At 41.8% G+C, this 17,519-nt stretch overlaps 1 protein-coding gene across 1 annotated transcript in view; it reads left to right on the forward strand.

Annotated features, from left to right (window-relative positions):
* LOC135112034 (neurotrimin-like) overlaps nucleotides 1-17,519 on the forward strand; it is a 76,504-nt gene that overhangs the window by 35,376 nt on the left and 23,609 nt on the right. The window contains exon 3 of the mRNA XM_064025893.1: nucleotides 8,093-8,272. Within this exon, the coding sequence (XP_063881963.1) occupies nucleotides 8,200-8,272 (73 nt within the window). The 5' untranslated portion in view covers nucleotides 8,093-8,199. The remainder of the gene's footprint in view (nucleotides 1-8,092; nucleotides 8,273-17,519) is intronic.

Here is a 17,519-nt window from a genome sequence, read left to right on the forward strand (position 1 = left end):
CTCTCTCTCTCTCTCTCTCTCTCTCTCTCTCTCTCTCTCTCTCTCTCTCTCTCTCTCTCTCTCTTTCGCTTCCTATCTCCATTTCTACCCTTCCTCCTTATCTTCTAACTTTCCCTAATTGCTCCCATCTTGTCTCCTCTCCCTCTCCCTTCTTCCTTCCGCGTTCCCTCTATCCCTCCGCTTCTCCCTCGCTCCATAACAACACAGGTACAAGGTCGTTACTTCTGTCTTGTATTCAACGCAAATTCCACCGCTTTCCCCGATCCTCTTAGGTAATTAAAGCCCCGATACCTCAGTTTTTAATTGGGGATAATTGCAAGTATATTAGGTAAATCGTCACTGTTATTAGCTTCTCGTAAGGTTGTTTAACTCTTAGGCTGGGAGTGTTAAACGTGTTGGGTTCTCATGGGGATTGCAAACAAAGGCTGAAATGATGATTAGTTCAGTTCTCAAGTGTTTTTTTTTTCTTTTTATCCCATGCTTGGTATATTATCACTAGTATCTTGAGAAACGCTTGGAAATATACATAACTTCCACTAAACTATTTTCAAGGACCAAAGAGATGAAAAGTCTGGTTCTCGTGTGTGTGTTGTTGTTGTTGTTGTTGTTTTCCCCACGGTGCTCTATCCTTTGTAAATTGTCACTACATTCATGAGAGCATCTTTGGAAGCCTCAGTAACATCCACTAGGACATGCCTGTGTTTCTTATAAGGATCTTTTTTACAAAGGCCAAAAAAAAAGTAATGAGTCGGTTCTTATGTGTGTCCGTTTTCCCCTCTTGGTGCATAACGCTTGGTGAATTATTAGAATCATAGGAACACTCTTCGAAACTCACTTAATGTCCACAAGAGCCTGTGGGGTATAGACTGTTTTCGATGGCCAAAGAGACAATTAGCTGGGGTTTCATGTTTGTTATTTTCCCCGTGTTGAATAACCCTTCGTAAATTATCAATAGAATCATGAGTACCTTTGGAAGTCTTAGTCACGTACAATAGACCAGATTTAAGTATTTGGTAAAAGACGGAGAAATGTTTAAGAGTTTGCACTTTCCTCTCACCACCGCTGCTGCTGTTACTAGTACAACGTTTGGTAAATCATCACTAGAATCATGAGAACACCCTTGGAAACGTCTGTAACTTTCACCAGAGCCTGTTAAAAGTAATTGGTATGAGACGACGAGGTGTTTAAGAGTGTGTACCTTCCTGCCACCACCGCTGCTACTGTTAATGGGATGAAGTTTCATAAATAATCACTACAATCAAGAAAACGCTCTTGGAAACCTCAGTGACGTCCACAAGAATATGTTAAAGGGAGCTGGTATGAGGCGGCAAAGTGTTTAAGAGTGAGTATCTTCCTCTCACCATCTCTGCTACTGTTGCTGTGATGACTGCCGTTGTCTCTGCCTCCACTCTCAAGGGGATGAAGAAGTTTGCAGCAAGTTCTTCGCCTCTGGATTTCGCCTTCAGCAAGATTACAAAAAAGTCCAATCAGGTGTTCTTGGCCAAATTGTTTGTGCACTCTTTTCTCCTCTTCCTCCTCCTCCTCCTCCTCCTCCTCCTCCTCCTCCTCCTCCTCCTCCTCCTCCTCCTCCTCCTCCTCCTCTCCTCTCCTCCTCCTCCTTTTCTTTTCTTTTTCTTTCTACTTTTCCGTCGACGCTATTTCCATTCTCTTCTTATCCCTGTTTCTTTTCCTCTACCGTCATTCTCTGTCTGTTTCTCCCTCCCTTCCTCCTTTACTTTCTTCTTCTTTTCTTTTCCTTTCCTTTTCTTTTCTTCTTTTCATCTTTCTTTCGTTCTTTCTTTCTTTCTTTCTTTCTTTTATTTCTTGTGTAGGTTATAGTCTATATTTCTTTCTCTTATCGATTTCCTTTTTTTTTCTCTTTATTTTTACAGGATTCACTTTGCTCACATTTCCTTTCTTTTTCTTTTAATTCTCCTCATTCCTTAGTTTTCTTTTTCCTCTTTCTTCCTCTCCTCCTCTATATCGTTTTTGCCTCCTCTCCTCCTCCTTCTCCTCCTCCTCTTTCTCCTTCATATGATCTTTTTAATCCATTTTCCTTCTAAGTTTTGTTTCTTCTCTAATTTTCTTGCTTTTATCTCTCTTCCTTTTCTCTTTCAGTGTTTCAGGAGAGACATACTAGTTAATTCTCTCTCTCTCTCTCTCTCTCTCTCTCTCTCTCTCTCTCTCTCTCTCTCTCTCTCTCTCTCTCTCTCTCTCTCTCTCTCTCTCTCTCTCTCTCTCTCTCGTATATAGTGTAGCTTTACGTTTTCTGTTTGTATTACACTTTTTCTCTCCTTGTAAACAAATGTTCGTTCTATTTTTGTTTCGTGAGTGACGTAAAAATATTCAGGTATTTATTTTACATCATGGCGTTTTTGAGTTTTTTTTTCTTTTTCGATTCTATTTTTTTTTTTTTCTCCGGACGTGGCGCTGCATTTTCATATATATTTATATATATTTTTTAATGGGTGACTTTCTCTCTCTCTCTCTCTCTCTCTCTCTCTCTCTCTCTCTCTCTCTCTCTCTCTCTCTCTCTCTCTCTCTCTCTCTCTCTGTGTGTGTGTGTGTGTGTGTGTCTAGAAGTACGAGTATGTCACGATGCTCCCTAAAAAAAATATATATATATATATATATATATATATATATATATATATATATATATATATATATATATATATATATATATATATATATGTATCTTGTCTGAAAGGGGAAAAAAACGATATATGGATAATTTTTTTTAATCTTCTGTTAATTTTCATTTATATATATATATATATATATATATATATATATATATATATATATATATATATATATATATATATATATATATATATATATATATATATATATATATATATATATATATATATATATATATATATATATAATTTGTTATTGTTTTTCTATTAATCATTGCTTTATCTTATTTTATTGACATCATTCCCCGTGAGAAAAGTTTATTTATCTTATCTGAAATAGAAAGGAAAACGCACGAGATAAATGTAGTTTTTAGTTACTTTATTCTTCTTTCATTTTTCTCTTTCATTTATTTATTTCATTTTATTTTTTTACTTTATTTCACATTCATATCATTTCTCATTTTTCCAGTTTTTCTTTTACCTTGAAAGCTAAATTGCTGCGAGCGTTCGTTCTTCCGCATTATCCTCTCTCTCTCTCTCTCTCTCTCTCTCTCTCTCTCTCTCTCTCTCTCTCTCTCTCTCTCTCTCTCTCTCTCTCTCTCTCTCTCTCTTCTTTTAGTTTCGCATGCAGCATTTCCTTTGTTGTTAATTCTCTTTTTAAAAGGTCGTCTTATATTTTAATTATTTTCCAGATTCCATTATATTCTTCCTCTTTTCTTTACCAACGACTTTTGACATTTTTAAGAGGTCGGAACGAGAGAACACGTGCAGAATTTAAATTACTCCCTAGCACTTTCAATTACTTCTTCTGGACACGCAACGGGCGAAGGAAACCAGCCATTTCTACAAAGAACATTCCCCTTGGGCACGTCTCTTTTATCCACACCAGCGAATGCATTAGATAGATAAGGAATCACGATTAAAGCTTCGAGATCTCAGGACAAGCCACTGGGGAAATAAAGAGGGATAAAAAAAAAAGAAAAGAAAAAGACTCGAGTATTTGCTTCTCACGCTCCTCTTGGCGGCGCGGATAAGCATAAACATCACTCAAGTTTATCGTCTCGTTTAGCAACACGCGGCGTGGCTGAGCAGCAAGCAGGCAGATATTGCAAGACGAAGGGAGTGTGAGACAAAGGAGCAGAGAGAGAGAGAGAGAGAGAGGGAGTGGGAAGGAGAAGGAGAAAGAGAATGCTGACAGACAGACAGACAGATAGGGGATACATAGGAAAAAACAGATACTATAGAATACTTTGAATAAAACGAGGTTATTCTATGAAGTACATATGGGAGAGAGAGAGAGAGAGAGAGAGAGAGAGAGAGAGAGAGAGAGAGAGAGAGAGAGAGAGAGAGAGAGAGAGAGAGAGAGAGAGAAAGAGAGAGAGAGAGAGATGTAGACAGGGAGGGGTACAGAGGAAAAAAAAACAGATACCAGGGGAAATTTTTGTCTACAACGAGAGTATTTTTATATAGTACGTGAGGGAGAGAGAGAGAGAGAGAGAGAGAGAGAGAGAGAGAGAGAGAGAGAGAGAGAGAGAGAGAGAGAGAGAGAGAAGGGGTTAACAAGACCAATCCTGAGCGTCATCGAGGCAGGTGGACGGGCGAGGCCAGGTGGGCGTCCTCGGCGTCCTCGGGGAGCCACTCGTCGTCAGTAAGTCTCGCGAGGAATTATGGAGGAATTCGTGCGTCCTCGATCCAATGAAATTTTACGGCGCCTCCTTTTATGAGGGAAATAATACCGCGGCGCCGGAACGCGGGACACCCCCTGCAAGTGATTCTGCTGATTTGTAATAGACCATATTTGTGCGTGCTAAAAGTTTATTGCTGCTGCTGCTGCTTCTGCGCCTCCTACGGGAAACTTGTTATAAGAGTGACTGTTTATTTTTTTCTCTCTTTTTTATATGCAAGACCGTAAGAATTTAACACAAGGAAAGTTGGCAAGAAATCAGAAGGCCTACACATGGCAAAGACGCGCCTCTTACTGGAAATTCATTACAATAGTCTGCTTATTCATTTATTTATTTATTTTATTTTTTTTAAGACCATAATAATGTAACACAAGAGAAACTGCAATAAGTCAGTAGAACTACACGAGGCATACTCTCTCTATCCGCTTATCATCCCAATCATGAATTTATCTGTCTTGCTTTTGCCCGTTGCGGATTTGCTTACGAGAGAATATGGAATCAGGGAGGGACAGTTAATGTAGCTAAGAGCGTTTTTTTTTTCTTTTTATCTTCGTTTCCTACATGGAGGTAAGTATTATATTGACTGCTTCTGGGTCTGTGTACCAAGGATCTGCTTATCAGGCAATAGAAAGTAAGGCAGGGAAAGTTAGAGTAGCAAGTAGTTGTATTTCAAAACGTTATTTCTTTACCTTCTGTGGTAAAAACCTTTATTTTCGATTGTTTGTGGAGTTTTCTTTCCGCCGAGGATTTGCTCACAACTCCACAGACAAGGGAGGGAAGATCAGCCCAGATAAGATTCATATTTTTAGCAATACCAGTTCTTTGTGCCAAGAATGTAATATTGACTATCTTTGCGTCTTCCTATCAGACTCGCTCATCAGATCACGAAGAAGCCTATAACATTTCCAGCTCTTTGTTCTTCCGGGGCATTGAGGACCCAAAAAAAAAGGAGGTGGAGGAGGAGGAGGAGGAGGAGGAGGAGGAAAAGTAGGAGGAGGAGGAAGAAGAGGAGGAGGAGCATCTTGCGTCTCCCCAGACAAACCGCATTTTCCGCATGTTTCGTACCGTTGTTCTTTTTTGTCTTTGGGAAGGGAAGGGAAAAATTTCATCCGTGTCTTCAGAAAAAAAAAGTTTGCCGTAAGTCGCCTCCAGTGAGCGGCGCGTGAGTGTTTCCTGCGGCCATTCAGGGAGCAGAGTGACAGCTGGCCGCCCTTTGTTGGAGTTTTGGCCTTTTAAGGGGAGGAGTAAGGAATTGGAGACCCAGAGAGAGAGAGAGAGAGAGAGAGAGAGAGAGAGAGAGAGATGGATGGATTGAAGAGGACAGAGGAACAAGGAATGGGAGGGAAACAAGAGAAGCGTAAATGACTGAAAGTACAAAAGAGAAGGGAGGGATAAACATGAATAAAGGAAAGCCAAGCGTGAGAATGAGAGGAGAGAAGGACACTTGCATTGTATTTCATAAAGAGACGTGAATATTCAGTATAGATAAGACCTAAATCTGCCCCATGGAAATTAATTCAGATGTAAAATGCATGTTTTCATTCCCCGGTCTTTCACTCACTCCCTAGTTAAAAAAAAAAAAAAAAAGAGAGAGAGAGAGAGAAAAAAAAAGAACCAGACATTCTCATAAACTTTTATTCTCTTAAACTCAATTACTCATCAAATTAACGAGTCTAGTCCATCGCTGCAAGGAGGAAAGACGGAGGGAAGGAAGAAAGTTAATGGCTAAATTTATTCTTCATCTCATCGCCTTGGGAGTCACATTTTCTTCTTGCGGGAAGAGGTAATGAGTGCTCGGGGGCCTGAAACCTCTGCCGCTGGTTTGACGCTTGCAGGACGCTTCTGGAGGTGAACTGAATGTGATGGTTTGGATAAGGTAAAGATGAGGCACTGGAGGAAAACAAAGAAAAATGTAGATTATAAAAAATTACGAAGATCTTCAAATAGCATTAAAGGACGCTGCTTTTATATTTAGAGAACGCTTTGTGCAGGCGAGGTGTAAACATGATGAGGTGAATTGCCTGAAGATGAGACACGGGAATAAAAAATAAAAAAAAACAAGGAAAAATGCAGGTTATGAAAGATTACAAATGATCTCAAATAGCAATAAACACTTAGATCCTCACTAGATTATTGTCTTACACTACTCGAACTCTTGGTGAAGATGAACCGTGAACGAGAAAATAGAGACTACAAAGGATTACAATGGATTCCAAATAGCAGTAAACACGTAGATCCCCACGAGACAATTTGATGTTATTACACTACTCAACAGAAACACAGACTTTGGCATTCTTAGAGGAAGGGTAACTACGGTATAAAGGAGAGGAAGACCGTGCAGTCCAAGGCTATCACTGTCTGTTGGGGGAAGGTGTAACTGCCTCCTGGTATGGTAATGTGCTCGGCGTACAGTGTAAGTGGAGAGTTAGTGTGCAGATAAACGTAAACATGAGCGTGTGAGTCTGTAAATACACCTGGAAATAGAAAACGTAAATCAAGGTGTATCAAGGCAAGAATTACATAGAAGCAACACGCGTCATGTTTACCTGGAAATATTACCTCACATTCCTTGCAGGTGAACTAATCTTGGCCAGACAGTAAAAGTCATTCGCTTCGTCTTGTACTTCTCGGCTGTAAATCCCGACCAGCGCCCCGCCAAGCCAAGCCAAGACAAAGCCAAGCCAAACCAAGCCAAGCCGTCTCAAGGGAAAGATTGTGTTTTGCCAATGAATCTCCAACTTAATGCTACTTGAATTGAATGTCAGTCCAGTGGAAACAAGTTGCTCTTATTAAAAAATATTTCCTCTATCCTACCTCCTCTTCCTCCCGCTCCTCACCGCGCCCCAGTAATATACGTGACACAAACGCTCCGTCATTACCCGCCAGACAGGTAATCATCTACACTGGAGATAGAAAGGCAGGGTCAGGCAGCGGCGGCAGCAGCAGTAGCATCACGAAGATCATTTAAGCTTATTAGGGAGAATTTGGCCTTTAATGAAATGAAAGATCGCGTCAGGTGGGCACGTCTGTGGTGTGTGTGTGTGTGTGTGTGTGTGTGTGTGTGGTGTGTGTGTGTGTGTGTGTGTGTGTGTGTGTTTGTGTGTGATGATAATAATACTCCGTAATAATTATAATGACAGTAATTTCCTCCTATAAACTGTAAGTAAAAGAGAGAAAAATCAAGTAGCAAAGCATAAAAAGATGATATAAAGTCCCGTCTCCTTCCGTGTCCCTCGGGAAGGGTTCTTGCTCGCCACCTTGCCCCTGCTAGCCACCTTTAATAACACGCAGGGAAGAAGGGGACAGGTTTTCTCAAGCTTCGCCTTTCAGCTGTAAGAAAAGTCACCATAAAAGGAGTAAAAGTACGAGGAATGACAGGACAAGGAACTACTGCTCCCATTACTGTTACTGCTACTACTACTACTACTACTACTACTACTACTACTACTACTACTACTACTACTACTACTACTACTACTACTACTACTACTACTACTACCACTATCTACTACAACTACACTACTACTACTACTACTACTACTCCTACTACTACTACTACTACTACTACTACTACTAATAATATTAATAATAATAATAATACTGCTGCTACTACTACTACTACTGCTACTACTGGTATTACTGCAACGATTAAAACTACTTGTACTACTTCCACCACCACTACCAACAACATCAACAACAATAATTATAACAACAACAACAACAACAACAACAACAATAACCCTCCTTCATCCCCTCCTACAGGATGTCGCTGGGAGGCTGAGGAGACCATCTTGACGTGGACGCCTCCCCGCGAGCCGGCAGGGACAGCCCCAACATCAAGAACTCCCCCACCCCCTCCCGGAGCCCAGATGACCAGGATCCTTCAGCTCCTCCTGCGCCTCCTCCTCATGTGGAGAGGGGTCAAGGGCGCGGCGCTGCCAGGTAGGTGTTTGGCTTCGTCTTTCTAAGGATTCGTAGGATTAGGAAAGGACTTTGTGATGTTTTTATTTTCTTATTTTTCATAGAAAGAGAGAGAGAGAGAGAGAGAGAGAGAGAGAGAGAGAGAGAAGAGAGAGAGAGAGAGAGAGAGAGAATATGTATGTTATCTGTTTTCCTAACTTGAAATTATAATATCTTTTTTTCTAATACCAAAGATCATATTTTCTTTAAGATTTATTTCCATAAGCTGTCTGTCCTCTCCGTTTTCTCTTGGCATTGCACCACAGTGATGTAATGTGTGTGTGTGTGTGTGTGTGTGTGTGTGTGTGTGTGTGTGTGTGTGTGTTCATTTTGTACCATTTTGTATTTTATATTTTGTTGATTTATTACTTTGGTACTTGTCTGTGTGTGTGTGTGTGTGTGTGTGTGTGTGTGTGTGTGTGTGTGTGTGTGTGTGTGTCTATGGGTGTGTATGTGTGTGTCTGTCCTCTGTCTGTGTGCGTGTGTGGGAGCGGTCTTCTGTACGCACTTACCTTGTATTCTCGTTACCTGTGCCTCCTTCTCCACACTAATTACTTCTTTACCCAGGCTAATGACGCGTCACAAAAATAATTACCGGAAGATGAGTCCAGAATTTCAGGCGCTTAATTAACCTGATGATCACCCGGAAGCCGCGGAAAGGGACTCGGAAAGCTTGACCCTTTTGCAGTTTATCGAGAGTGTGTGACCTTATTATTGAGGTTCCGCCCCTACTGCACGTTCAGATGTCCCGAGATTAGATGTGTTAAAGTGTTATAATTGTCTTTTCGAATTCCCAGTTGTGGAGAGAGAGAGAGAGAGAGAGAGAGAGAGAGAGAGAGAGAGAGAGAGAGAGAGAGTTATGTAATATATGTGTTGTCGAGAAAGCTCTTTTTCTTGTGTGTGTGTGTGTGTGTGTGTGTGTGTGTGTGTGTGTGTGTGTGTGTGTGTGTGTGCATCTGCGTGTGTTTTCTTGGTTAAATGTAGCTTGCATGCGGAGTGAATGTAGTGTGTATACGTAATAGGCTGAGCAAAGCGGCGGGCGATGGGGTGAACATGCGTGGGAGTGAGTAAGTGCGGGAGAGAGAGAGAGAGAGAGAGAGAGCGAACACTGCAAATAGACACCAATAGTATCCCAGCAACGATCCCCGCGCCACGGACAGACGCGGACAGGGTGAGGACAACCCCAAGCGTCACCCGTCACTGGGTTTTGCAAAGACTAGAAAAGGAGAATATTTGGCTCTAGTCGTTCTCTCTCTTTCGTTTTTCCAATATTCTTCCTCACGACCCTTGGGAACTCCTCCGTTTTCGGCTCCTCCCCTTTCCTGTTCCTCCCTTCAAGCCACACATATTCCCCCAGACGCTAAATTTGCTGCACTAAATGTTGTTGCCACCGTCTCTCTCCCTTTAGCAAACACAGCTTTTGCACGCCTGATCGTAAGGTGCTTTGTATTCTTCTTCTTCACTCGTCCGTGCCTGAATTTTTTCCCCCAGCTTGTGTTTGCCGCTATTTGTGACCGGCTCCTTGTGTTTTGTATGTATAAATTTGGGTCTCTCTCTCTCTCTCTCTCTCTCTCTCTCTCTCTCTCTCTCTCTCTCTCTCTCTCTCTCTCTCTCTCTCTCTCTCTCTCTCTCTCTCTCTCTCTCTCTCTCTCCCTCTCTCGCTAATGTGGTTCTTTTGTGTTATACAGGATTTCTGTTAGAATTCTTCCTTACGTTCTTCTTTCATTTTCTCTTCCTACTTCTGCTGCTGCTTCTATCCTCCTCCTCCTCCTCCTCCTCTTCCTCCTCCTCCTCTTACTCCTCATCCTCCACATTCCCAATAATTTCCTGGCTTCCTTCCTCCTTTCCCACGTCGTATCTTTATCTCTTTCTCTTCCTCTTCCTCTTTTTCATCTCCGCTTCCTTTCATTGCCTTTATTCCTTCTTCCGTTTCTGGATCTTCTCTGTTCTTCTTCCAATCTGTTTTCTCTTAATTTTTTTTTTTTTTAGTTTTCTTTACTTCCTTTAGTTGTTCTTATCTTTCTTCTTTTCTCCCTTCTTTCTCCTCCTCTTCCTCCTCCTCCTCCTCCTCCTCCTCCTCCTCCTCCTCCTCCTCAGACCATTTTGGCTCATCTTCCTCCTCGTCTTCCTCTCAGCTGTCGTCATCTTTCCGTCTCATGTGAGTCTCCTCTTCTCCTTCCAATCTTCTCTTTCGGTCCAGTGTCCTCCTCCTCCTCCTCCTCCTCCTCCGGCATTCACCATCCACCTTCAACCCCCACACTCTCTCTCTCTCTCTCTCTCTCTCTCTCTCTCTCTCTCTCTCTCTCTCTCTCTCTCTCTCTCTCTCTCTCTCTCTCTCTCTCTCTCAGTTCACGCCTCACTTCCCCTCCCTCATTCACTCATCTCCACTAATTTTTCCTCGGAATGAAAAAGACCTTTGAGAGAGAGAGAGAGAGAGAGAGAGAGAGAGAGAGAGAGAGAGAGAGAGAGAGAGAGAGAGAGAGAGAGAGAGAGAGAGAGAGAGAGAGAGAAGGTTAAGTCTCCGCAATATATCCAAAGCGATGAACTGGAAGGCCAATCAATAAAGAGATGTGCAGGTGACTCAAATTTATAAGGCGTTCTATTTGACTTAACTCACCTCCTTATCTTTAGCACAGGAGCCCCTTCCCTTCTCTCTCTCTCTCGTTCCGTTTTCTTTCTCGGGTTATGGCCATACTTAGGTCGACCTTGAAGGAGATACGTTTTCTTTGATGTGCTCTCGTCTTGTTCCCGAAAGAGGATGGGAAAGAAGACACCCAGAGGGTAACCAAGCCCTAGGGAACCCCGTGTGCTTGCAAAGGGAGAAGAAATTCCGTCGTTTCTATCTTTTGTGGTGATAAAGTAATTGCAGAGGAGGCAGTTATGGTGGTGGTGGTAGTAGTAGTAGTAGTAGTAGTAGTAGTAGTAGTAGTAGCAGTAACAGTAGTAGTAGTTGTAGTAATAGTGGTGATAGCAATCGTTGTCTCTTTTCTTTTGTAATTTTGTGATGTGATAATAGTACGGTAGTTGTAGAATAGCATGGGGAGGAAGAGGAAGAGCAGGAGGAAGAGGAACAGAAAGAGGGAAAGCAGAAAGAAAAGGAAGAGGATAATAAGGAGGAGGAGAAGGAAGAAAAGGAGGAACGAGAAAAAATGTTTTATATCAATCATAATTATCATAAACGCAAAAACTGAGCAATGCCACTACCAGCACCACCACCGGAAACAACAGCAACAACACCACAACAACAACAGATAAACAAAACACGCACATGTACACTAACACACATTGAAAAAAAAATAAATAAAATTCACACCCACTAATAAATTAAACAGATACATACTTACGACTACCTAAGCGCGGTACAAAGGGGTGACGCAGGAACACAAGACCACAATAACGCTCAGACATTCAATTAATTTGCCCGCCTTGACCCACGGAAGTTACGGGCCAGTAAGTATGAGGTAGCGGGGCGAGATGCGCAACTTATCAGAGGGAAACATGAACGCTATCAGCTGCTTCCATTCCTGAGGCTCCTTCCCTCGTGTCCCTTACCGCTCCGCCGCTGCTGTTATTGCGGGGGCTCCGGTTCTTGTTGCTTTCCACGACAGGGAGAGTGAGAATGAGAGTGACATTTCATCTTCCTCTCTCTTTGTGCTACTTTTTTTTTTTTTAGGTTTTTTACTTTTTTTCTTCTTATTTGTGTGTGTGTGTGTGTGTGTGTGTGTGTGTGTGTGTGTGTGTTTCTTATTTGCTTCAGTTCGTTTCGTGTTCTTGTATGTATGTTTATTTTTTCTTCCGTTTTTCAGGTTGTGTTTTGTTGTTTTGTATTTTCTTTTTTTTTTTTCTGTCTCTCTCCCTCGTCTTCGTTTTTCTTTCTTTCTTTTTTTCTTTCAGGGATTATCGTCTCGCTTTTCTTCGTTTTCACCTTCATTTCTGTCTCTCGTTTTTTTTTCCCAGGTTTTCTCATCTCTCTTTGTTTTTCCAGTCTTCTCGCTTTTCGTCGTTTTCTCCTTCATATCCGTCTCCTGTTTTCTCTACCCCCTCATCTCTCTTTGTTTTTTCCCCTGTTATCCTCTCTCTTTTCATCGTTTTCTCCTTCATTTCCTTCTCTTCTTGTCTCTCTCCAACGTTTCCCCCTTTTTCGTCTTCGTTTCCAGCACTCACATTCTCTTGTTCCCTCTCCATCCTCGTTTTCCGGTTCCTTCCCCTTCCACATTCTCCTCTTTCCACCTCGAGTAGTATATCCCCCAAAGGATGCGAAGTTCTTGTCTTCCTTCTTGTTCACTGTCAAGGCCACGAGGGAGGGACGTGCCTGTGGAATAGTCTGTCTAGAATGTAAGTAAAAAGGCGATGATGAAATTTTAGAGTCCCTCCCAGTCCTTCCTTCCTCTACCCCATCCCTTCCCTCCACTTGGCGCTGTTATTGCATGGCCGTTGCGTGGTGTAGCTTTCGGCACTTTTATCAAAGAGAATTTCAGTCTCTCCACTCACTTATTTGGCTGTCTGAGCGACTTTCCTTGGTGGTGTTATTCAAATGCTGTCACGTTCACCAGGGCCCAAAAGGAACGATTTCAAATAAACACGCTAAACACTCAAGGTCGATTGGCATATTTTTCGTGGTTTTTTAATGTCTATATTTGCACCTCGTGACGTGTGATAAAGGCTGGTTTTGCGTGTTAAGGGAAAGTGTGGAGAATTTTTTACGTGCAGTTAGGTGCTGTAAATACGTAGATATATTGGTAGGTAGATTGGTAGGTAGATAGATGATAGATAGATAGATAAATAGATAAACAGATAGATTGATTGATTGATTGACTGATAGATAAATAGATAGATGTATAGGTAAATAGATATATAGATAGATACATACATAGATGGATATGCATGTATATAGGTAGGTAGTCAGGAACATATGTAGATAATTCGATAGATACTAGACAGATAGATAGACCATTAAAACTAATTAATTATTTTCTGAAGTACAGCTTACAGTATACACCACTGATAACAACAACGGAAAACATAATTAGGAAAGGAAAATTAAAAAGAAAAATACCTCAGTCACATTACTGCAGTCCAACATAATTATTCCATAAACCATGAAGCACACACAACATAATTAACCAGCGAACTAAACACAGATTTATAACATGATTTAAACAAACTAAGCGTCCACTCACACTGTACGTAAATAGGCCTAATCTTGTAATATCACTCTATGTAACGAATACAAAATTACAACACTTCGAGGCAAAGAGATAGCAATGTAATTTGCGAGTGTTGTTGCGAGATCAACATTCCCCTTCATAATAGGATGAACGCGAAATCTCTCGAAATATTATTCGATACCATTGGATTTGTCTGGATCTGTGGGGGAACAAAAAGGTCGGCGGCGTGTTGCTGTGTCGTGTTCTCCTCATCATGTTATGCGTCGTTCGTCCTCTTTGTCACCCCGCGCCAGATAATTAATGAAAAAAAAATGCATGAAAAAGCTCCCGGAATTCGGATTTGCACGCCGTAGGGCGGAAAATACGGCAATTACGTAAAAACCGGCGCGAAAAATAAGAAACTTCACCGGGATATTTGTTGTGTTCGCGCCAGACACAGCTCGGGGAAAAAAAGTGCCTTCACGCCGCTTGGAAACACCGCAAATATCCCCGATTCTTTGTGGAGACTTGCAAGTGTTGTCCAGCCAGGCACGAAGTCTCGCCAGCATCACCAGCGCCGTGAACCTGCCGAGGGGAAGTTCAAGCTCCGCCAGAAACGCCTGGAAACTAATTCATCCCTGCCGAGGAGCAACGACCTGGCGGGGATGTATGATCCTATTAAAACCAACCACTTTTACCGACCACCACCAAAGCGTGGTGTCGGCAGCGGCGGCGGCGGCGACGGCGGGGAGACGGACCGAGTGGGCGAGTGTTGAGTCAAATAATTAGGTCGTGTTGGACTCAGACGACTGAAGGATGGAAAGTAGCGTCTTCAACCAACCACCGTAGCCCTCAGTAGCCCTTCCCAGTGGGCGATATCCTTCAGAATGCCACTTAAATCCTCTGAGAGCCGCCCTGAGCCCTTTATGACATGTAGGGCCCAGGTCGGGACTGCTCTCCCACCTCGTAACAAGCTCGTCTCATTCTTAGACTCAGAATCCCTAACACACTGAAAGCATTAGTGGAAGCGCCGCCTCGCATCTCACACTGACCAAATCTCCATATCCTCTTCGTCTTCCCCTCCTCCCGTCAAGGCCTCGGGTCAAGCAGGGGATGTAGGGGGATAAGAGGAGTAAGGGCGTCTTCTTTGTCATGCTGCACCTTTGTTGGCCTTACTGAATGAGATTTTCATGAGAGGAGAGGGCAAAGTGGAGGGACGCGCTAGGCTCTTGTCTCTCTGCCTTTGATATGCTAATACGAGGCGTCATTCTTTATTTGTTACTGGAAAAGACACGTTATATACTTGTTTCGGTGAAATAGACATGTTATGTACGTGTTTCAGTGCCATTAGTGTGATAAAAGATTATCTTTATTTACTTTTTTTTTAATCCGCGTTTTGCTGCTGCTTCTACGAATATGTGTTTGAAGAGATAACAAACTCGGATAACAAACTCGCTGATTAAAATGTATGTTCTGGTCGTAAGTGTGATTAAGCTGAAAAGAGAAAAAAAAAAATTCTTTACCATTTAGAAATACACTTTTTGCACCTGTTCCAAAGTCATTGAAATGGTAACAGAAATAACTATTTTTTATTAGTCAATTAAAGATACATTGCTCTTGTTTTATAGCTATTGAAATTGTCACGGAGTTGAACCACTTGAAAAATACACTTTCTACCCCTGTTCCAGTGACGTCACGGTGATGACAGAAGCACCATTCTTTATCAGCATCATAAGTAATTCCATCAGACATTGCACATCTTAGACCTGTATTCTGAAACGCTCAGCTCTTTTACCACGACTATTTTTTCAAGGCCACAAAAACTATAAGCCGGGTTCTCAAGAGTGTTTCTCCGGTTAATAATGTAGAAATCTTGTTAATCAGTCACTAACCGTACAAACACTTTTAAAAGCCTTTATAGCTTCAGCAAGAGCATTTTGAATGTAGTAGAGGTGCAGTGCCGAAGGTGTTTCAGAATGTAGCTGCTCGTAGACAATGACTGATTTCCTTCTTAAGTTTGCAGTAAAAATAACACGGTACTTTATATTCAGTAACCCCAAAGTCGAGGCGTCGATGGAGGGCCGCGCCTCGCTCCACCTTCAGTATTCCCAGTGGATAACAAAACTATTTAACTTTAAATTAGTTTCTCACCCGAAAGTAAGAAAGTGGAACAACAAAACATAAATACATCCTTCGCTCTCTCGACTCGCTCCACGCCCAGGGAAAAAACTCCATCTCTTTCCTGTGTACTTCTCCACCTCCTTTCCCTTCTTGCTTTATCTCTCGCTCTATCTTCAGGAAGCTGACCAGTAGCCTCCCTTCTCTCTCTCTCTCTCTCTCTCTCTCTCTCTCTCTCTCTCTCTCTCTCTCTCTCTCTCTCTCTCTCTCTCTCTCTCTCTCTCTCTGTCACCCTCACGGCACCAAAACCACCTTCATTTCCACCTTTTCTTACACTTCCTTCTTTTTTCTCACCTTCATTTCTTACCCTCCCTCCTCCTTATTCTCCTTCTTTTCTCCTTCCCCTCCCTCCCTTCCTTTCTCCTTCCCAGCACCAGAGAAACAACCCTCCTTTCTACCTCTCTGTCTCTCCACACACACACACACACACACACACACACACACACACACACACACACACACACACACACACACACACGCACACACACACGTGCCACACTTAGCGACACTTTCCGATTCTTTAGTGCCCCGTTTTTCGTGTAATGCCCCGAGTGTGCCCCGCCCCATTTCCGGTCCCCGTTCCCCCCTTCGTCTCCTCCCCCCTTCTTCACTCCCCTCCCTCCCTCTTTCTGAGCCTCCAGGGAGTTTTCAGTGAATTTCCCTCATTTTTCGGCGTTTCGACAATAAGAAGGATAAAGATGTGAGTGATGAAAAAGATGGATGAGGATTTTTTTAGGCATTTGCAGGTGAAAGGGATGAATAAAGGATGCAGGAAGAAGGCTAGGCGATAGTGATGATAAATAAGGAGAAGAGTGTAAGAATGTAAACTTGTGGAAGAATAATGTAGAGTAAGACAGTTTTTTTTTCGATATTTCCTAGTGAAAGAGATGGATAAACAGAGGGAGAAGGCTGATGGTGCTGAAAAATGATGATAAATTAAGAGAAGATTGTAAGAATGTAAACTCGTGGAAGAATAATGTAGTACAACCAAGATGTAGAGAAAGAAAGTATAAAAGAATAATTTAAAGGAAATGGCAAAGTCGATAACGATGATGAATAAGGAGAAGAAAGTAAAAATGTAAAGTTAGAGTAATAGAGAAAGAGTAATAAGACAAAGAAGCTGAGAGATACCGAAAATAAAGACGATTAAAAGGTAAGAACGGTGATGATGATAATAGATAAAGAAAGAATGTGTATCAAGATATAAACACATCGAGGGATTACTGAAAGAATAATATAGACAAAAAGAAACTGGAATATTAAGAAGAAAGAGAGGAGTATTAGAGAAAATAGAGAAAAGTGGTATTGACTAAAATTATAATAAATTAGGAGGCGAAACGAAAAAAAAAACTGCAAAATCTAATGAAAGAATATTAAAGTGTGATAAAGATGAAGAGGAAAATGGAGAGAGACAAATAGAAGTGATAGCGGCGATGAATAAGTAGGTTAATGAAGATGGTAAAATGGATTATGATAAAAGATGAGGAGAAGAATGTAAAAATGCAAAGTCGTGAAGAAATTAATGAAAGGATAATTTAGTAAGAGCAGGATGGCGAGGAATATCATGGAGAGAGAGAGAGAGAGAGAAAGAGCGAAAGCGAGAGACAATTACACGCCGAGGCAGGAAGAAAACGAGGTAAGCAAGTCTAGTTCTATTTCAAGGGAAGCTCACCAATTTGTGTCGCCGGTTAAGAAATGCAGTTACTCAGCCAAGACAAATGGACTTGCCTGTCTTCGTTTTCCTTCCTTCCTTCTTCCTTGCGTCTTTTCCTTCCTTCCTTTTGACACACACACACACACACACACACACACACACACACACACACACACACACACACACACACACACATTCTCATAACCTTACGACTAGTTATTGCCATATAGCTACTGAGCCACACATAGTC

The sequence above is a fragment of the Scylla paramamosain genome, chromosome 23 (assembly GCF_035594125.1).
Source record: "Scylla paramamosain isolate STU-SP2022 chromosome 23, ASM3559412v1, whole genome shotgun sequence".
Classification (NCBI taxonomy): Eukaryota; Metazoa; Arthropoda; class Malacostraca; order Decapoda; family Portunidae; genus Scylla; species Scylla paramamosain.